The 22,067-nt window shown below is 34.0% G+C and overlaps 1 protein-coding gene across 3 annotated transcripts; it reads right to left on the reverse strand.

Annotated features, from left to right (window-relative positions):
* Positions 1–1,841: 1,841 nt before the first annotated feature.
* On the reverse strand, positions 1,842–21,774 carry Nap1l1 (nucleosome assembly protein 1-like 1). Of its 3 annotated transcripts, XM_013021079.1 has the most exons (15): positions 21,717–21,774; positions 17,079–17,164; positions 16,255–16,357; positions 11,408–11,549; positions 11,100–11,180; positions 10,005–10,133; positions 8,754–8,825; positions 7,730–7,869; positions 7,167–7,312; positions 7,066–7,085; positions 6,151–6,273; positions 5,618–5,647; positions 5,063–5,113; positions 3,981–4,052; positions 1,842–3,316 (listed from the first exon to the last, which is right to left on the reverse strand). In XM_013021079.1, exons 1-14 carry the CDS (start codon positions 21,767–21,769, stop codon positions 4,017–4,019), a joined length of 1,212 nt encoding a protein of 403 aa, XP_012876533.1. In that variant the 5' UTR covers positions 21,770–21,774; the 3' UTR covers positions 1,842–3,316; positions 3,981–4,016. The 3 variants fall into 3 exon arrangements, with proteins under 3 accessions (XP_012876533.1, XP_012876524.1, XP_012876541.1); XM_013021070.1 differs by having other exon boundaries at positions 1,842–4,052; XM_013021087.1 differs by lacking the exons at positions 1,842–3,316; positions 3,981–4,052; positions 5,063–5,113 and adding an exon at positions 5,293–5,390.
* Positions 21,775–22,067: the final 293 nt, after the last annotated feature.

A 22,067-nucleotide genomic window follows, 5' to 3' on the forward strand; every position in this document is an offset into this window, starting at 1 on the left:
ACCACCACCACTTTCATCTTAATACAAAATTTGCCCTGAGTTTCAAAATATTCAAACCAATTAAAATATCTACAAAAACTGGAAATGCTCAATTTTCAATATGAAAATTTCCTACCAGTAATTTATTTCTAAATTATGTCTCAATTCTGCTTTTACACTTAAGATGTTTATTCAATTTTAGTTTTACAGCTGAAAAAAGCTGCAAGTATACTAGAATGTCAAAAGGAATAAACACAGTATACTACCATTTCGAAAGGAAAGCAACTAAATACAAAGTTTCTCAGACATACTTCTCAATGAAAACAATTTCACATACCACCAAGGATATTTCTATTTCTATAAAGCCATGTCAATGGTGAGTGAACCCAAGAACTTGGCATTTTATACAAGTTACATTTTAATGTCTGGATTTTTAAACCAGTATACAAAATCACCAATATACATCTAATATACTAATTTCAGCATTATTTCAACCATTGTCGGGTACATTTAATTTTCAGATGACTGCTTTAAATGACAAGCTATCTATATTATGAACTTATTTTCAAGGCAAAACAGGGCTCATAATTACTGAGTATGTACATATACGGTGCAAATGTTTTAAAAAACAGAATCAGCACTATATGTATATATGACCCTTTTTCTAAAGTTCCTACAAAGAAAATCAGGCTTCTTTGTAAACTGCCCTGCACATCTAAAATAGTATTTGGTCGGCTTAAATAATCAAAAGTATAAAGGTTTTTAAAAAAATTACAATTAAAACACAAAAAGATGGACTTAAACCAATTCATGAAATCACAGCACTCAAAGAATATTTGATTATTAGGCTTACTACTTCTGCTGCATATAATTTTTTAGAGTAAGTTTTTCAAGCCTTCATCATTTTAATAAGGGAATATAGCCTACAATCCAGATAAACCCACAAACCCATACTGTCTTAAAAATAGCAGTGATGGGGCTGGGAAAGTGGCTCAGTGATAGAGCACTTGCCCTGCAGGCCTGAGGCCCTGGGTTCGATTCCTCAGCACCACATAAGCAAAAAGAAAAAAGCCGCAAGTGGCACTGTGGCTCAAGTGGTAGAGCGCTAGCCTTGAGCTGAAGAGCTGAGGGACAGCGCCCAGGCCCAGAGTTCAGGCCCCGCGACCAGACCCCCCCCAAAAAAAAATAGCAGTGACAAACACTGTTAATTCTGTTATTTCAAGGGCCTCTCATACACTAACAGGTTATTCTATTAACCTAGTCATAGAATAAGGAAAAAATCTTAAATCAAATCTGTTGTCTGTTTCATGTTTGTTGTTAAATAAGCTCAAAAAGAAAGAGGTAGAATCCCATTTTTCTTAAGTACCAATACACCAATTTCATTATTTTCACATCTAGTATAGTAATACTAGTACTGCTTCATTGGACTCCATCCAAGTATTATAGCTTAACTGACAGACACAACTAATCAATCAATGTATGGAACTGCTATTCTCTGCTCACCATATTTGAAAGATGACAAAATGGGTCTTAAAATTCGTTTCAAAGTCTTTATCTCTATATGGGATTTTACCATCTCTTAATAAGGAAAAAGAAATAGTAACTTTCATAGTGAATTAGTGGAAACTGATAATTGAGACTGTAAAGACTCAAACGTTTGTAGAAAAATAAGACTAAAATCTGTCTACAAACTATGGAATGGTTTTATATTCTTCAAATAACCAACTCCACTTAGCAGGGAGATTGCTCTTAAGTTATTCAGATTTACTGGTCATTAGTGGTATAAACACAAAATACCTAAACATCTATTTTCCAATCTTCAAAAAACATTCATATTTAAAAAAATTCAAATGTCACCAGTATATTTTATAAAATTAAATCCAAGTTTTATTAAGGATTTTCAGATTACATATTTCAAATTTCTGGTATGGAATAGAACCATTTTGGAACTGAAGAAATGGCATAAATGAACACTGACATCCCTTGAAATTTTATAAAGAAAACAATTCCTCTGCCAAACGCATCCCCATTATATAACAACAAGAAATATAATCTACCTCTTCACTTTGGCAATAGCTATTTCCTAAAGGAATGAAAAGTAATGATTTTGCTACTTCTGTAAGTTCATTAAAAATGGGATTCTATCTTCAGATTACAAATTTTAATGTTCAGAAAAAAGCTTGTTTAGATGAACTATAATTACAAAAAATATCAGCAAAGAATGTCTAATAAAAGCAATCAAATCATTTTGAAAATAAAGAGAAGAAAAAAAAACCTATTGTTATTGGTTAAGGATTTCCAGTAGTTAAAAATCTGAGGAAGAGTTATGGATAGTACTATACAAATGTGTTTACATTCTAAGATCTTAATATGACATTTCTCAAAAGAATCTTCTTCTAATTGCACTGCAATTCTACTGTGTTGTCAAAAAAAAAAGGGAAAGAAAAAAGTTCACCTCCCAAAATTAACAGTAATTAGCCTGAGGTATTTTAAATGTGGCTCTGTAAATCAGACTTAATGGCACCAAACCATTTTGGAAAATGGCCTTATTAAACTCTTTATTCACATGATCTCTTCAGTATTTACTATAATACGGTCATCCAAAATACCTAGGAAAAAAATCCTTGGATCTTTTGAAATAGTTGGCCCATTCCATCCATTTTTATTAACCTAAGAGCCACATGAACATGTAAAGGAGTGCTTTCCGGCCTGATCCACAACAGGTAAGCTTCACTTTCCAGTTTAATCATCAAAGCCTAGTAAAATGCTCACTATCATACTTGTGGTAAGATGAGGCCCAAATTTTTGAGCTTTTAATGAGATTCAGAAATAACTCATAAGATTTAACTTAATATGCTTTAACACATCTGTGAGGTAGTTAAGGAAACAGTACTACCCATTTTAATACATAGTAAACAAAAGCATTGGTAAATGACACTCATACTGACGCACTAAGAGTTAGAATAAAGCAGAGGCTGAGGGTTTTGGTTTTCTCTTTAGTTCTAAACCAAAGGAAATGAAACAAATTTATTTCCTTTTAAAAAACCTAACACATAACTTATGACTTTCTTTCTTAACACTACCTTAACACCTCTTTCAAAAGTTCATATCCTTTCTTTCAATAATACCATACTAAGAACCCTCATTTAAGCTAAGCCTCTGTTCCTCACATGAATTAGTATAAAATTAAGACACTATCCTGTGAGAACTAAAATTGTATGACATTTTTATTTTAGGCTGAAAAAACAAAAATAAGCAAACAAACAACAAAAAAAACTTCAAATAGGCTTGTCAAATGATGTAAATTCATCCTTTCCAGGAAAGCAGAAGGTAGACCCTACCACAAAGAAAAAAATGCTTAGTTAATGGAAGCAAAATTTAAAAGTACTCTTTAATAGTATTAGTGACTAAAGTTTCTAGGTCTTATTCACCTCCCTGTGGTAACCAATAGCCATATATATTATGAGTCAGAATTCTTATAATTAAACTCTATTATCTAATATATAAAAATCCATGAATAACCTAACAATTATTGGGTTTGGTCTTATTACTGGAAATTCTTAACCACAAGGTTTATTTTAATGATATTTTTTAGTAGTATTAAGTCACTGCATTTCTGTAACAATATAATAAAAAGCACAATTAATGCAAGCGAACTTAAAACTCATTGTACTACCAGGTGAAACACTACCTTGGTTCTTTAGGAAAAGAAAATAGCCAAACAAACAAAAAAAAAATGTTTAACTGTTGTTAATTTTCATGGTTGTAATCCAATAGCTACATGATGAAAATATTCCCAAAGAACCAAACTGCATCAACAAATGGACATGCATGAGAAGATCCGTGCATTCAACACATGGGACAGAAAACTATTTAAAATGCTAGAACAAATTTGTCTTTAAAATGTCAATTTCTTTCCTTTAAAAAGAATTTAAGAGTCTACCAAGAAAATACAAAAACATAAGGCTGGAAGTAAATAATAGTTGTGTTTAGGCTATTACAGTGCAGGTTATCCTCAAGGCCACAAACATCCTGCTTCACTGCTGCTTGCACTCTGCTGGATTTTGATCCTTCTGTTAAAGGAAAACAAGAAGTCAATCTATCTTCTACCTGTTTCAATGTTTGTTTGTTTTTTCAATAGTAAATAAGTACCAGAATTATCACAGTATTTCATTTTTGTTGTATTTCTGTTAAATACTGGCTCAGGTCAGTATCAAATTTTTTATTCAATTATATAAAGTCACTAAAATGCTAAAATGCCCAATTTTCATATTGCAAAATTCCATAAAATGAAACACAATAAACCATAATCATAAATAGGAATTGCGTGCTACAAAATACATTATATATGGATGTATGAAAACTACAATGAAACCCCTTTGTACATTATATACTAATAAAAATAAATTTTTTAAAGTATATGCAATGGAGGTAGGGAATCTCATAATCGAAAGATACTAATTCAATTTACATTTAGCTGTAAGACTAATTTATACCTACCAAAACAGGATTTTAAATTACCCTATTTCTCACTCACAGGTTAGTGTACCTTCTGGGTATTTTTCAGTACTAAGAAAATGAAGAAACTAAAAGGGAAACTCATTTCATATGAATACTGGTTATTTTTTATTAATTAATGTATTTTAAAGACAAAAGCCTTTACAACAAATTAAAATCCTGAGCTTTTACAGACCCCAAGACTAAAGAATTGTGGTGGTTGGAAAAATTTAACAACAGTATTGTTCCCCCAGAGTCTCCAAACACTTCTGCAATTCAGACTTGTTAATACCAGGGCCTTTTTTTATATGCATTCCTCTGGAGTTTAAGAACTGCAACATCCAAAATAATATACCACTGAAATAGTGTTAGGTTGACCTTGCCGAAAACTACAAGAAATATAAAAATCCCAAACATTTCTCAGAGAAGATGCACTTAACTGTGTATTTGAGAAAATGATGCATTGGAAGAGAGACCTAGCTAAACAGACATTCATTGTGCACTTCCTACTGACTTGACTGTAACTGAAGGGCAGGGGGACCTTCTATTCTTACTTTAAATAGTAAATAACACTAATTTTGCTCACCTTCGGGTCATAGTCTGGATCATTTTCCTCATCTCCTTCTTCTTCCCCTTCCTATATTAAAGTTCAAAATGCATCCATGAAGTAGGTATACAGCAGAAAAAATTGGCTCATAGTGTAGGGAAAATTTAATACAAGTTATTCTATGGGTCAAGAGATTTTTCATGATTACAGTTTGGTGATAATACAATTTAATTTGAAAGCTTCTAATATGAAAAATATCCCAACACAACTCGAGACACATCCAGACAGCTTTTATTGAAAAGATTTACTGCAGCCAACGTTGAAAAAGTTTACTGCAGCTTTTGACTTCTTCAAAGAGCTGATAACCCTGCAGCAGAACAAAATTATTTGAAATAAAAAAAAAATGTTGCTGAGTTTTGCAATTTATTTATTGAAACCTTATACATACATTTTTTGGCTGTAGAATTCTAAATTCATATTTTCCAAAATTTATCCCAAATCACAGAATAATGATTATAGTAAAGGAATACATAAGTCATGTTTGCTTCTGAATGTTTTATACAGAGAAATATTTGTTCATTTGGTAAACATTACCTCATCCGCTTCTTCACCTTCTTCATCATACTGCAAAGAGAAAATGGTGTCAGTGAATAATACAAGAATAGTGTTATACACTAAAACCTAAAAGTGGGGGAAAAAAACTGCCCCTATAGTGACATTACAAACTAAAACACACACTAGCAGTAGGAAATCACTAGCTCAGCTAGTGATTACTTATAAAAGTTCTCTGTATAACATCTGACCTTTTCTCTGAATGTATTACACAAAAAGTTCTGAAGCCTACTATACAAATATTTAAGGGCAGCCTAATTTTACTTCCACTAGTATGTGAGCTTCTCTAGTTGAGACTTATCTTCCTATTAACAGAAAAATGAAAACTAAGATAAAATCAAATAGCCTAACAAAATTTACATAATATTCAAAAAAGATATCCATAGGATTACTGTAATCAGACTAACCTTGAATTATTTTACAGCTTATTTTTAGTAAGCCTAACTTCCCACCAATTAATTTTGACTACTATGCCCTCACCAAATTATCTGACTCCAGGATTCACATTTACTCACATCATCATCATCATCTTCAATAGCTTCACCAGTAAAGTATAACACTGATCTTGGGATTATACGCTCACGTAAAAAGTGACCAATTTCAAAGTCTGCAGCAAGAATAGCTTCAGCATCATCATCCTATTTTTTAAGGAAAATAAAAATAAAATTAAAATTTGGCATATAAAATAACTACACAATTATAACATGATATACTTTCAGATTTACTTTTTTTACTCTGCCATTTACAAATTAGCTTATATGCATGTAGAACAAAGCCATCTAGATGATTATCAGGCCAGGACACATACTGAGGAAAACTGGTAGTAAATGAAAATAAGAACTGACTACCAATCAGTTTTTTCTAATTTAAACAGTAACATATAAAGGTAATGGTTGCATGATACATGGTAGAAACATTTCCACTTCTTGGCTGGACACCATATGCATAAAGATATATAGCCACAATATGAAACCCTGTTTCTATCAGAACACATTCTAACCATAATGTGGCTCTCTAAGAGTTTAATAAATGGTAAATGACAATACATTCTTGCTTTCAAAGAAGGAATTATTATTTTTGAAAAGCTAAATTCCTCACAAAAATACTTCTAAGTCAAAAGAATCTGTTTAGCTGATCATCTCAGTGTTTCTCGGGGAAGGAACCAGCAGCACTTTAAAGGAACAATTTTTCAAATCCGAAATTGTGTGTCCTGTCATTACAAGCCTATAAGACAACTGAGAGTAGGGAATTATAACTTAGTGGTAGAACACTTTCCTAGTATTTATGAGGCTGTCAGTTCAATTTTCAGCATGGAGAAATTAAAACAAAACAAAGACTGAAGAATACTAGCAGCAACTATCTCATATTCCACTTAAGGAATAAATGTAATTCCATCTAAAGTAACCCCAATAAATAACAATTCAACTTACCAAATCTCCACTCTCAGGAACTGCAAAATAAAGAAATACAAATGAACAAAAGAATCCAATGAAATTTATAATGAAACTATTAACACCCAAACACTACTAACCTTCAGGAGGGGCAAAAAAATTAAAGAAAGAATCATTGGAAACCGTTTTAGTCACAGTACGAACTGTCCCACGTCCCTTGTGTTTCTGCTTCTTCTTAATGGTTTTCAAAGTGACATTCTTTCCTTTTTTCCAATCTATCTGGCACCTTGCAAAACCAAGAGAAAAATCTCTTTTCATTATAATTTACTACACTTAATTGCTCTACTTTTCTTCAGTCATATTTTAAATTAAGAGTGGATAACTGATTCACTGCTTTAACAATACCAATAGGAAATTTTTATTTCTAACAAAATTTTAAAACAAATGTTTTTAATCAACAAATATAGCATAATAAAATTAGTTCACTCCTTTGCAGAAAAGTATGTTACACATATTGGCCCAAAGGAAATTTTAGGAAAATGTCTGAAAACATTTTACTGACAATATTTCAATTCACTAAAATGCTTAACAATGAATGAAGTACATATGTATGTATCAAGGACTGACAGTTAAAGTTATCAAGTATTATAAGCCAACAATATATCAAAAATATAACACTGTTAAAGTAGTACAAGTAACTCACCCTGTACAACCCATAATTTCTGGTCCATCAAAAGAAAAGGGATCAGAATCATCTGGTTCTGATCTCATCCTATATGTCTTTGTCAGTACTTCATTTGTGAAATATTCATTGGGTTCAAAGTGAAATTCTAAGATAAAACTCTAAAAAAAAGAATAAAGCATACAAGTTAAATGCAGTTCAGATACTGGTAAACAGTTTCATTATGGCTTTTATAAAATTCTGTTTTTCTTCTCCAAATTACATTAAAAAGAAAAACAAGGTACAAACTATGTATTTTCAGTTTACAATACTCATTTAGGCAAAATATGCCTACATAAAACTGACTACATCCTATAAAGATAATTTTTAAATGAGACTACAATGTGAACTTGACTCAAAAAGGACAACATAAGAATTGACAGTCTATATTTAGAATATCTTGGTTATCGATGACTTAAGAAGCTGATCTCTCCTCACAGGCGAGTAGGAGGATCCTCTAAGATCTGCATTCTGTAATTTCCAAGAATGACTTAATAGTTTTAATATCTACTTATTTATGAGTCCTTACCCAGTCCTGAGGCTTGAACTCAGGGCCTGAGCCCTATCACTGAGCTATTTTGCTCAAGGCTAGCACTGCAACTTGAGCCACAGCTCTACTTCTGGTTTTTTGATGTTTAACTGGGGATAAGACTCACTTTCCTGCCTGAGCTGACCTCAAACAATTATCCTCAGACATTAGTCTCCTGAGTAGCTAGGATTATAAGCATGTGTGAGCAATTAGTACCTGGCTTGCCACTAACTTTTGTCCACATTAGTCTGATCAACAATTATGATTATAAAATAGGTCAAGTTCACAAACAAAAGGAACAAATTACAGCATCCCAAGGAGCAACATCCAAATATTACCTACAGTACTAAGTACCATTTATACTTCCTTCTTACTTCCATTCTTAACCTTTGAATGTCATCTATTTTCATTGTTTTCATTCATGTAATACAAAAGTATACATAATTAATGTTGAAATATCTCATAAAGTTCTTTTACCATAGGCTGGCCAGCATCTGAGAATTTCACTTTGATATCTTTCAAGTGCTTGAGAATAGGCTCATCATGTTCCTTCAAATTAAAAAAAAAAAGTTAAAACATGCCATTTTAGAGTCAGCACTGTCACTACAAATACTAGATGACTAACACATATCTTCACAATTATATTTAATAACTATGAATCTCTCCTACTTTTAATTATAGTCTTTTAAATTCTTGCTCATTTTCTATTTTGCTAAAATAGAAATTGAGATTTCTTTTCTTCTCTCTTTTTTTTTGTTGGTTGTGGGGCTTGAACTCTGGGCCTGGGCCCTGTCCCTCAGCTCTTCAGCTCAAGGCAAGCACTCTACCACTTGAGCCACAGTGCCACTTCTGGTTTTCTGGTGGTTTATTGGAGATAGGAGTCTCATGGTCTCTCCTGCCCGGGCTGGCTTTGAACCACAATCCTCAGATCTCAGCATCCTGAGTAGCTAGAATTCCAGACGTGAGCCACTGGCACCCGGCTTGAGATTTCTTTTTCTTTCAAAAATTTTTCTTCCAAAAATCACAAGGCAGGGTAGTAACTACTATTAACACAGATAGATGCTAAAGGTTCAAGAAATAGGGCTGGGAAGGTGGCTAGAGTGGTAGCGTGCTTGCCTCACATGCATGAGGCCCTGGGTTTGATTCCTCAATACCACATACACAGAAAATGCTGGAAGTGGCAGTGTGGCTCAAGTAGTAGATAGAATGCTAGCCTTGAGCAAAAGCAGCTCAGGGACAGCACCCAGGCCCTGAGTTCAAACCCCAGGACTGGCAAAAAAAAAAATAAAAAAAAGTGCTTGATGCTAAGTTTCCCAAAGGAAGTGACATCTGTGTTGGTTTTCCAGAGATCAAACTATAGTGAATGAGTAAACATCTTTATTGTATTCTTTTAAATGCTAATTTTCCCTGGATTAGTTCAGACTAATTTCTGACTGAAAAGCTATTCTGAGATATAGCACAAATGAAACTATAATTTTTCTATCCTGTCACAAAACTAAGCACATAAACATGAAAATACAACAGTGATTAATTATCAATAAGGCTATTTCGTTATCTAGTTATTGCTTTAAATTCTTAATCAAACTGTAATTTTCCTTCAACAGAAAGAGACTGCAACTTCAAAAATAAAAGCAGTAGTTTCTTAGGAATCAAAACTGAACAAACTAGTTATCCTAACTTAAGATTTTACCCTTTCAGCTGAAACAGGGTATTTAAGAGTAAAAGTACCTGAACCATGTCACTGAGCAAATCAACATTCTTAAAAACAGTCAGCCAAAATTCAGGAATTCCTTTAGGGTCTTCTTTTTCTTCATCCTTTTTCTCTTCTTCAATCTTGGCCTTTTCTTTCAGATCCTCCTTGATAAGCAACAGCATATATTACTGAATACCTATATTACATCTATTAATAAACCCTTTACACATGCCCTTAAAACACAGGCAATGGCCTAAGTTTATAGAACAAAACAAATCCACCAGTTGTGGTACTACATGCGTATAATATCACCTACAACTCTAGAGGTGGACCTAGGAATTTCATGGCCTGAGGCTTGTTATGCAAAAGTGTGAACCTCAAATTGGAAAAACATACTAACAGTAAAAAGGACTAGAAAGTAAATCAGGAAGTACAGCACCTGCCAAAAATGCAATAGGTCTTTGCTTCAGTCCTCATTACTGCTTAAAAATTAAATTTCAGCCTAATTGTATAAAGACTACTGTTATCTCCTCCAAATCTTAAACCCATCAAAACTTACTGTAACAATCACACCCCTCCACAATAGGGAAGATAATTATAGAAAAAAAAAAACATTTTAGGAAGAGGAAGGGAAAAAATACTTCATTAACAGTTTTTTTGTTTTTGCTTTTCTTTTAAAGACAGGTATAATAACAGAAACGCAATAAACCCATATGTCCTTCTCTCACCTTTGTGTTAATAAAACTATTGTATTGAACTGGGCGCCCATGGCTCATGCCTGTAATCCTACCTACTCAGGAGGCTTAGATCTGAGGATCACAGTTCAAAACCAGCCCAGGCAGGAAAGTCCCTGAGACTCATCTCCAATTAACCACCAGAAAACCAGAAGTGGCCCTGTGGATCAAGTGGTAGAGTGTTCATCTTGAGCTAAAGAACTCAGGGACAGGGCCGAGGTCCAGAGTTCAAGCCCCACAACCACCACCACCAACAACAACAACAACAAAAAAACCCACTAATGTCACAGCTGATTTCCAGCTATTATATTGCACTGTGTAACCTATCAACAACTGTGAATACTCTGAGAATTGCTCAAGTTTTTTCATCTAAAAACGCATGAAGTTCATACTAACCGAAATTTCTTCTTCCTCATCAGGTTTCCATTCACATTCTTCTTCCGTGGGCTCATAAATTGCATTAATGATCTCAAATCGCTAAAGTAATTTTAAGGGGGGGAAAAAACCTTGCATGAAAACACTGGCATTCAAGCTTTCATAATCAGGATCCTCATATATTTAACCAATGAATACCAAAATGTTAACTATTAACATTTTTCCAAGTATCTCTATTTTCTACTTCAGAGTTTTAAGGATGAAACCACCTAAAAGTTCATTTATACTGAGTTTGTCCTATAGAATTTTAGGTAAATTAGAAGTATTACCTTATCAAATAGAGGTTGATAGAGAACAGCATATTTCCTTTCAAGGTCATGAACTTCCTCATAGAACTTGGCTTCTATCTGTGCACATTTAACTTGAAGGTTTTTAAGAGCATTCACTCGTCTTTTAACTACCCTAGGCAAGCTGAAAGGTCAGAAGACAGTTACTAGCAGCACAGTAAAACAAAACAGTTCTTTTTCCACAATGAAACTGAAGTAAATAAGCTCACTTTCTGGTGCAAATGTGTATTAAAAGTAACTAAATTTCAAGATAGATATATACTGGATAAGAAAATAGAAATCAAACTGTCAAACCCTAAGCTCTCTAATTGTCAAAGCTATTTAAATGTCAAGTCTAGTGTTGCTGACCTTGCAAGTATAAATGCAATCATAAGTTTATGAAGCTTAAAACAGTAATAATTTTTATTTTTTGACATATACTTTATCTATTTTTAATTAATTAATTTTGTCAGTTGCAGGGCTTAAACACAGGGCCTGAGCTGTTCCTAAGGTCTTTTGCTCAAGGCTAGCTCTCTACCACCTCGAGCCACAAGGCCACTTCCAGTTTTTGAGTGATTTAATCGAGATAAACGTCTCTTAGGGATTTTTCTGCCCAGGCTGGCTTTGAACAATGATCCTTAGATCTCAGCCTCCTGAGAAGGTAGGATTACAGGTATGAGCCACCAGGACCCAGCAATGTTTATTTTAAAAGTAATATATTTAATAGTTTTATTAGACCCTGCCCCAAAGAGAGGTCACTCTCAAAACAAATAATTTTAAGCAATTAGGTAAATTTTACAATTTTTAAGCAAAATATATTTTTAACTTTAGCAAATTTTAAAAGTAATCTGTTTGCTTAAAAGATTTATTCCCATGTGGCAAACAGTTTTTCAAACCAATTAATTCTTATGGAACTACTTGAAAGCAGTTAAAATTATTAATAAACAAAAACATCCAGAGATCTTCTCACAATTGAAAGTTTAAAACAATATTCTGTCAAAGAGGTAACTAACCTGATCCTGGCTTTTTCTCTCACTCCAAAAACACTAAACTTTAGAACCAAGAAGGAAAATTACTGGTACATGTATATATACACATATATGCACTCAAAAACATAGCCCTCTACCTCTCCTAAGCAAAACTGTCTGTAAATGGTATAAAGTGAGCTGAATCCTGGGCAAGAATGGCTAGAGTTAGTTAACAACAGGAGAAACAGATTACAGGACTTTAAAAACTTTCCTTTAAAGTTCTCTTCCTTTGAACCAATCAACTATCATCCACCCCGATCCCCCCATCCTTTATAGGAGTCCAATGCCAGGGTTCCTAGGATAACATGAAGAATCAACAATGAAGTGCAACTAGGTCACTACTTCAATATAGATATAGTGAATTAAACAACCAAGAGTGACTGACTCTCCCAAAGTAATTCAAGATAATAGCCTAGAATTGCCACCTGATGTTGAGTCTAAGATCATTTATGCTCTACTTAGGCTCATTCACTGCATTTCTACTTGAACTCCAAAAATTGTCATAGACTAGTATCACCTTCATTTCCTCCCAATACTCATTGGTCTGTAGGTATCAATACTTTGCACATAAGACAGTACCCACTATTCCTGAGCTCAAAGACCAAAGTAACCAGACATTTCTATGAAAAGGTTCTAGCATTATCAGCTAGCATTAAACAAGAATGAAATACATGTATAGTGAAGTAAAAACATTACAATATGAAAAAAAAACTAAGAAAAATCTAAAACCATAGAAATAGTACATACGAAGGTATGGGGATATGGTAACTAAAATAGTCAACAAACACAAAAAAACATAATAGTCAACTGAACATAAACAGTCCATGAAGTTGAAAAGTTTCCCCAGGAAAACAGCATGAAAAACAAAATGCAGAAAAGCTGATATGGATGACAACTGAGTAACAGCTACTCATGGTTCAAAGACAGCCCAGGCAGAAAACTGTAAGACTCAACTCCAACTAAACTTAACCAAAAAAGCTGGAAGCCAGTCCCCAATTAAACACCAAAAAACTAGATTTGGAGCTGTGGCTTAAGCTACAGAATGCTACTGTTGAGCAAAAGTTCAGGAATAGCACCCAGTCCGAGTTCAAGCCATAGGACCAGCAGAAAATAAATTAAAAAAAAAAAAAACACCACCTCTAGATTTAGAGGAAACTTCAATAGACCAACTAGAATGTTTAAAATGAATAAAAATGGTAGTCCCAAACTCCCCAAAATCTCATCTCAATTTTTTAAGCTGTACAAAGGAGTCACCATTTAGCAAAGCACATTATGAATACAATGTGTCTTGATCAATGTCACCTCTTTCAACATTCTCAAGTAAATTTTTGAGAGGTCTATCTCCTAGAAGCTGGTGCAGACAGAAGAAAAAGTAAAAGTGGCTATATATTTCATTGGCAGTTGAAATCTTGGCATTTATACTAGTTAAGTGTTAGTCTCATTCTTTAGGCACACTCATATAAACACACTTGCATACATATGCACAAAGTCTATTCACCATTAACTATACAACTTTGTAACAATGTATTGTGATTACATTTATTCCACTTAGGCAATGTGTCTCCAAACAGGTATTAAACTGTCAAGAAAAAAGTTCAAAAAAAGTTGGAAAATAAAACAGAGACTGAAGAGTTGTAGTCCTTGCCTAACGGCAAGGATTTTATCAGGCAAGATTCTATGTTTGATCTCCCAAGCAAAAACACAAAAGAAGGCAGTGAATTTAATGAGGTCAATATTATTTTCATTCCCAAGATAAGTAAGTCAAAGATAACCTGTCTTTAATGCTAATGTTTAACAAAGTACTAAAAGTCCTAGACTATGCTGTAGACAAAACAGCAATATGGTATAATATAGAAGATGAGTGCTAAAACTGCCATTATTCCAAGATCTTTGGGGTAGAGTAATGGGAGGAGACAACCATGTTACTTCAATTATTTTAGTAAAGTTACTAGATATGAGATCAACTTAAAAAAAAATCAGCAGTCTCCTTCCACATGTCATTAACAGACACCAAAATGAACAGAATACAATTCACACAGCAATACCACATGTAAAATACACAGATAATGAATATAGCCAATATTGTATGAAGAAATCTAAAACTATACGACACAGAATTTGGGTATAAATAGATGTATGTATATGAATAAGACAATACTAAAAAGATATCCTTTGTTCACCTATGAACTCAGTTTTGGTGTTTTTGTGAGGTTGGAGGCATGGCTCAGTTGTTAGGGTACCTGCCAATGAGCAGGAAATATCAGATAACAAGTCAAGTTTTTGTGAGGACTACGGTAAACCTAATGCAACACATGTGAGGTGCGGGGAGGCCAACCTTGGACTAGTGTTTGGAGTGGGAAAGTGTGAAGGAAAGCATCTTGTCATACCAGATATTAATTAGTAATGATACTAGTAACTAGTGAAGTACAACACTGACAATAGACAAAAACAAGGATGAACCAAGAACACAGATTATATATGAAGGTGGGAAAATAAAAACTTACCATGTCAGATATTAAGACATGATGCAAAGCCAAGTAAATAAAAATTACAATCACAAAAAGGCCAACAAAACAGAGGACTATTGCTCAGAAACAAAAGCTTGTGTCTATTTGCTGATATGCAATAAAGGAAGTACACAAATGGGGGGACTAATAGTTACTAAATAAAAAATTACTACTGAAAAATAAGGGGAATAGGGAAGGAGTTGGATGTTTACCTACACCAAATACAAAGATGGAATGAAGGATTAAAGACTTAAATGTAAAAGAAAAACTACTTATTAGTGAACAGAAAATGGAGACAGAAAGAGGAAGGACTTCCCAAACAATTTCAGAAACAGAAGCAATTAGGAAATAAACTTATTAAGATGTTAGGGATTTAATGGACAAGTAAGTCCATGGAAAAAGTCAGTAGAAGTGACACAACACAAACTAAAAGCTGCTAAAAGAATAACATCTAGAATAATTAGGAATCCTGAAAGACATGAAAGACACTAACTCCAATAAGAAAATGGACGAAAGGTGCAAATGGGCAACCAAAAAGGTCACAAGTTTTATGAAAAGAAGCTGAAAGTCATCAGAAATCAGAAAATTGGTTAAAAAAAAAAGCAAAGCCCACAAAGGTGGATAATACCAACAGCAAAGACACAAAGCTAAAGCAACCTTTAGGCACACTCAGTGCACCACTTCAGGAAATCAGGGTGGAAGTACTTTAAAGCTTGCATAGTCTACATTAAAAATCCTACAAGGTACACATTCCAGAATTCTTACAGTTCCCTTAAGATGATATGCACAAGGCTGTCCATCACAAAAGAATCTGTGCAGATAGACAGGAATTCATCAAAGGAAAAGAAGATAAAACACTGTGGACATACAATGTTTCCTAGAGAGCCAGGAAACAGTCAGAATCTAGTATGTAGAGATATGTGTAGATCTAGTCAACATGAATGAAGCTTGAATTCAAAAAGCTGAGTTAAAGCAGAATGAGATACTCAGGCTATTACTGACTTATGTCACAAATGAAGTAAGAAATCTACATTTCTGCATACTCTATGCATTTCAAACAAACTTCTAAATAAATCTTAGGAATGGTTAAGATCAATATATTTTAAGTAGATTTGAACTAAAATAAACTTTAGAAGATGAACTCTAAAAACAAGCAGTACTAAGTAAAATTCTAAACTCCTCATAATCCTACACTAGATATTAACAGACATTAGGTTTCTACTATTACATACATAATTTTAGATGGTTTCTAAAAATATACCTGCAATGTTGATTATAGAAAGATAAACAGGAAGATGGAAAAGAGAACTTGTACCTTTCAATGTATCCTGTTGGTGTGTCTACCAGACCATCAAGTCTTTCTTGAAGGGCTGCAAGAATCTGAGGATTTTGCATCATCTGAACAGTCAGCTGACGCGCTTTAAAAAAAAAAAGGGCATCAAAAGGATTTATGAAAATTTACTATGTTGTTTCATAAGAAATCCATTCATGAAGTTTTTCTATCTGGCCCATATAATGCTGCTGCTACATGAGTAGAAATGGACAAAGTAAGCTAAAGAAAATATACTCTAGGAAAACCCAATGTTCTGGAAAGTTGATTCCTAATGACAGCATTCTAAAGACCACTGTCACACTACTATGAACTATATCCTTTCTATTCCTACTACACTGTGTTTCCCTCACCTTGCATTAGGGAAGCTCAAAGCTTCATTCAGATGCCTATCTAAGCTTATGACAAGTCATTTGAAAGCAGACAACATATATCAGAAAACTTCAAGTACAATTCAGTTTTAGGGGCTTGGGATAAAGACAACATACTATGCTTTCAGATAAATATACACAATTATCATATTGTTAAGCAGCACTTCCAAAAATAGTCCCAGCCCCTGGAACTTCTCCAAAGTCAGATAAAAACCAGCTGTTAAACACAGCTATGCCATGTCACTTCAGCAGCGGTGTGTAAAAACTGTGGCTTCTGATGAGCCATGAAGTCCATCCCACCTCTTCCTTCCTCCCTCTGCTATAAACATAGTTACCACACTCAAGGTATGGGCCAGTGGACAAAGGAGAATAGTACTCATCCTCCTCTAGGAGACATGCCAGCAACCACTGGCTCCTAAAGTAATTTAAAACAAATACCTTTGATTTTTGTTTCTTCACCAGTTTCTTCTTCTTCTACTTCTTCAACATCATCCAAATCTTGATCAAGTTCAGACTGTTCTTTGCTACAATATCATAGTATCACACCATGGTTCAAATGTACCATTACAAAAAAAAATTACAGAAAACAAATTCATTTTCTACATCAATATGCCTCTTTCAATGATAGGAATTTCAAAACGTAGGTTAAGTACTAGCTAAAGTGCTAAACTCTTGATTTAAATGGATCTAGCCAAATATAAGATTTGTTATTCAAGCTTTAAAAATGTGCTCTGGTAGGTTTTGAGGGAATGTGACCAAGAAATCTGTTTTCACCTAATATCCATTGACTCCATTCTTGCTTCGTAGCAATGGCATTTTTATATGGAAAAGCAAAACACCAAAGTTGAAATCTACATTGCCTAGCCTAAATTTGCAGCTTGATTTGACTATGCAGCTGTGTTTTGGCAATGAGACTTAAAAAGCAGAAGTAGCATAGAACTCTGAAGGATCTTTGTAAAATAGTAGAAAAGATGCCTTTTTAATGATCTTCTTCCCTTCTACCTAGAACAGTGATATGATGGCTATACCTTCAGAAACTACCCTAGACCAAACCAGGGTTAACGTGAGCACCCAAACTAAGGATGAAGTTAGGAAAGAAGGATCCTGAATTCCTGATGAGTCTGCAACCAAACCTGCCTGCACTCACTCAACTACCTTTGGACTTTGCTTTCTCTTTACTTCACAGTGAAAATGGAGAACAAATACCAAGACCTCTAAGCCTGCTTCTTGCTGAGAGCAAAGCCAGGAGGATGGTAACACTAATAAAGAAAGCAAAAAGAAGGTAGTATTCTCATGTTGTCTTAAGAATCACCAAAAATAGTCTTTGAACATGAGATTATATTTAGCATTAGAATAGAGGATAAGGATAATTAAGCTTTGACAGTTGTTACATTATGCCACCTGGACAGGCCTTGAATTCACAATCCTGCTGTCTTGGACTCCCCAGTCCTGAGATTATAGGTGTGAAGCACTATACCTTGGCTTCATCACATATTTCAACATTAGGACTAGAAATTTATTAATTTTTGTGTTTATGACTTTTGAAAATTAATTTTCATACAGAAAAATACAAGTATAGAACAAGCATAGAGAAATTATTAGGCTAGTAAAATTGAGGTTTCTAACAACCAGAAAAGAAATTCAGCCTTTAGAAATGATTTAGATTATTTCTAGAGTATCTTTGATTCAATAAATGCTGTCTATTTAGTGAATGTATATTGAGAGTTAAGAGCCATGGCTAAAGATAATATGAAGCAGCCCTTTCTTCAACATAATCATTTACTGAAACATCTTAAAATTTTAAAAATAGGTGGCTATGCCACCTGGCCAAATTCAGCCTACTGCTATTTTTGTAAATAAAATCCTAACTGGTATACAAGTATCTAATTCATTTGTGTATATCTATTTATGGTTACTTTCATACTTAATGAGTAGTTAAGTAATTACAAAAGACCGCATGGCCCAACATATCTAAAGCCCTTTTAGCACAAAGTTTTCTGACTTTCAGTTTCAAAAACAATCTTTCTTTTAGCCAAAATTTAATAGTAGGGAGGAAAAATCTAGCTATGATAATCAATTTATTCTGTAAAAGGTTTTAAATAGGTGCTTTCAGACTAAGACTGCAGGATGCACATCTCATCTGATTTTAATCCTTCCAAAATCTCCACTAGAATGTGATAAAACAAGCCATGATGAATAAAGACAGAAGAATACAGAAGAGTAGCAAAAATCTGAAAGCAGATGATAAAAGATAATCAACTTCACCAGGGAACTGAAATCTAGTGAAGCAATAGAAAAAAATTGCAGACAGCTCAATTTGTCTTTGAAAGAACTAGTAGTAGGGCAAGGCACTAATTGCTAATGACTACATATTAGCTACTCAAGAGACTTAAGATCTGGAGGCTTTCTGTTCAATGCCAGCCTAGGGGGGAATGACAGCAAGAACAACAAACAAACTGCAAAAGCCAGTGATAAAGCATAAACAATGCCTAAGTTTAAACCCTAGTACTGAATGGGGGGGGGGGGGTGTGTGTGTGTGTGTGTGTGTGGGGGTGAGGGTTCATCTAGTCCTTAATACTTCAGCACATTTATAGAACAAGGGCTGTTAAGAATAGACATCTAATGTAAAAAGTAAAAACAAATAGTTAAATCCTTAATTTTCTCTTCAATCCTAGCAGAAATATGGCAGTTTCTTCTGTGAGGAGTAAAACTCAGAACTCTGAGAGACCAGACACAATTTAGATTGCCTAGGACACATGATAAGCTATGTGCAGAACTGAATACTGAATCTAGTTCCTAGCTGCTCTCTTCTAACTTGGCTCCTACAACACTGAAGACAGACCTGTACCCAGCCCTATTCACAGAATGGAAGCAACCCAAGAAAAAGAAAATTACTCTTCTGGCATTGGGGATTCCCAAAAATACCTACTCATGAATTATACTAAAATCTCAAATTAACAAGCTCCCTGTACCAAGCTCTCAAGTTTTAAAATAAAGCCTCTCAACTGCCTCTCCCCAAACAGTTCTACCAATCCCCTTACTCTTTGTTTTCTTAGTCTCACACACAGGCTTGGCCTTGAGCTCCTGGTCCTTTGGGATTATAGGCACGTGCAACCATATCCACCTTAATGAGAAAAGTAAATACCTCATATTTGAAGAAAGCATCTTCCACTGAGAATAAAACATTGATAAAAAGAAAACTTTAAGAGTAAACAGTATACAAAGAAAAGAACATCCAAAGACAAGCTATCACAGTCTAACAGAATAGGGTGCTATGTAAAAAAAAAAAAACAAGTACAAAGACCAAAGGGACTCTAAACCAAGAAGTGTTCAAACTCAAGAGTGGAAAAGTAAGTTTTCTAAAGCTCTGCCCAGAAAGAGCAGTGAGAAATATAGGAAAAAACAAGAGATGATTAGGAAACAGACTAACATACATCTGACAGAAGCCACAGAAAGAGAAAAACAGAAATAAATAAGTCAGTCAAGGATATTTTTAGAAATGAAGCTCCTGAATTTCCAGCCCGAAAAAGGTATACTACCCAATGCCTAACACAGGTTTAAAAATAAAAAAGACCAAAAGGAAAAAAAAAATCTGAAAACAAAAGAGCAGCTTCCAGAAAAAAAATGATTTTTATATATACACATTATCACATACAAATGAACCAAAATTGTCACTTTGAATCTCAACAGCAACATGGGAATCAAGATGACAAAGGAGCACTGCCTTTACAAAATGGAGCAAAAATGATTCCTATACCTTGAAGTCTACATTGAAACTATCAAGCAAAAGTAGTCATTTTCAGTCATGTCAAAACCATTTCTTTTAAGAAAAGTGGAGGTGTGGCAAGTGGTAGTGCCAGGCATGAGCCAAAAAAAAAGGGACAACAAACCAGAAAGAGTAGAAACAAAAGTAACTTCTAGAAAGACACAGACCGAGGGCAGTAATGAGCACTCCATATGAGCAGTAACTCAGAAAATCACTTCTTGATAATATATAAAATGTCTGCTGCCACTCACAGGCTAAAGACAGCATCCATACAAGAGAACACTGGCCCAAATGTGTGCTCATCCCATACCCTGATGCTTATAACCAGGTAATGGAGACCCTAATCATCTCCACTCAGTTCCCAGTGTTGTTTCCACCTTTCCAATCTCTGAAAAAGGACCAACTGTCTGCCATTTACTTAATGAGTTATTAGGCTACAGTGAAATTAAAGTAATATGGAGCTCATCCCATTTTTCCTAATCATATTCTGTAAGACATCCATCCATATAACAAACCTACCACATGAATGACTAAATTCACATTTTCCAGGATGCACACATATTTTACCTGTTTCAAGGTACACTGTACCTTGCCAATAACTTCTACAACAGGTTATTGGGATAGTTTAAGTTAGACTATGACCACCAAGATTGTCTCTGGCTTTTTATTGTACTACATTAGAGCCTTCAACTAATAGTGGTAGTAATAGTGACCCAAGTCAAACCCCTTTCCAAAGCTGGGTTTATGTTTGGTACTCAAATCTTCAAATTAAATAAACACTGATTAAAAAGTTGTTGATAACTAAAACGCTAAAGAAAAACAAATGAATTAGACAAAAGTTACATTAGTGCTGTCTCCTCTAGAAAGGAAGAGGATTCAATTGAGAAGGGGCACAAAAATTACAGACTTTTGTTAATAAGATTCTATTTTTCATTTGTATCTAAGTCCTTTGGCAAAGTACTATGTTTATTCTCTACATATACATTTTATAAATCTTTTATAATTAAAACACATTATAATGTAAGTAGGAAATCTTTGGAGGAAATATATGTATTATAAAAATAAGTCTGGAAGTTATATGTGTTCTATTTATTATTATGCTTACCCACCACTTTCCCAAGTATATTGGCAAGTAGTTTGTAATATATATAGTAGTCATATATACAACATTTTATATTAGATATATTCTCAAAATTGTAGGAACCAAGCACTGGTTAATACCATAAACTTTCTAAGTATATAGTATTAATTACATCACAATACAAGGTGATAACCAAATCTCTGAAAAAAAAAAACTGTCATCCACTTACTTGTCAACGTCTGCCATGTTGCAGGAACTCCAAATATCTATAAAGAAAAACATCAGTGTTAAATACAAGTGCATGGTTTACTTAAAACCAATTTGAAACCAAAACTTCAATCCATACACTATCCCAATAAGTATAATGCATATTCTTTTATTTTGGGTTGCCTTTTTTTCTGGTGGCCCTCGAGACTCAAATCCAGAGCTTCATACATGCTAGGCAAGTACTCTGCCACTGAGCTGCATCACCACTCCCAGTATGTTTCCTTTAAAATAGTATGATGGAACATACAAAACTATCAGTTACCAAAATAATTTTTCCAGGACATTAGAGAGGCTTTTAGACACTGTTGGTAAA

The sequence above is a fragment of the Dipodomys ordii genome, unplaced genomic scaffold, assembly GCF_000151885.1.
Source record: "Dipodomys ordii isolate 6190 unplaced genomic scaffold, Dord_2.0 Scaffold3, whole genome shotgun sequence".
Taxonomy (NCBI): domain Eukaryota; kingdom Metazoa; phylum Chordata; class Mammalia; order Rodentia; family Heteromyidae; genus Dipodomys; species Dipodomys ordii.

Coding starts and splice junctions, on each gene's coding strand:
- Nap1l1 (XM_013021079.1), bottom strand. CDS start 21,769: ATGTTTTTCTTTATAGATATTTGGAGTTCCTGCAACATGGCAGACGTT. Junction 11,550..16,254: donor CCAACAGGATACATTGAAAG/GTACAAGTTCTC, acceptor CTGACCTTTCAG/CTTGCCTAGGGTAGTTAAAA. Junction 7,086..7,166: donor TTTTTTTGCCCCTCCTGAAG/GTTAGTAGTGTT, acceptor TTTATTTTGCAG/TTCCTGAGAGTGGAGATTTG.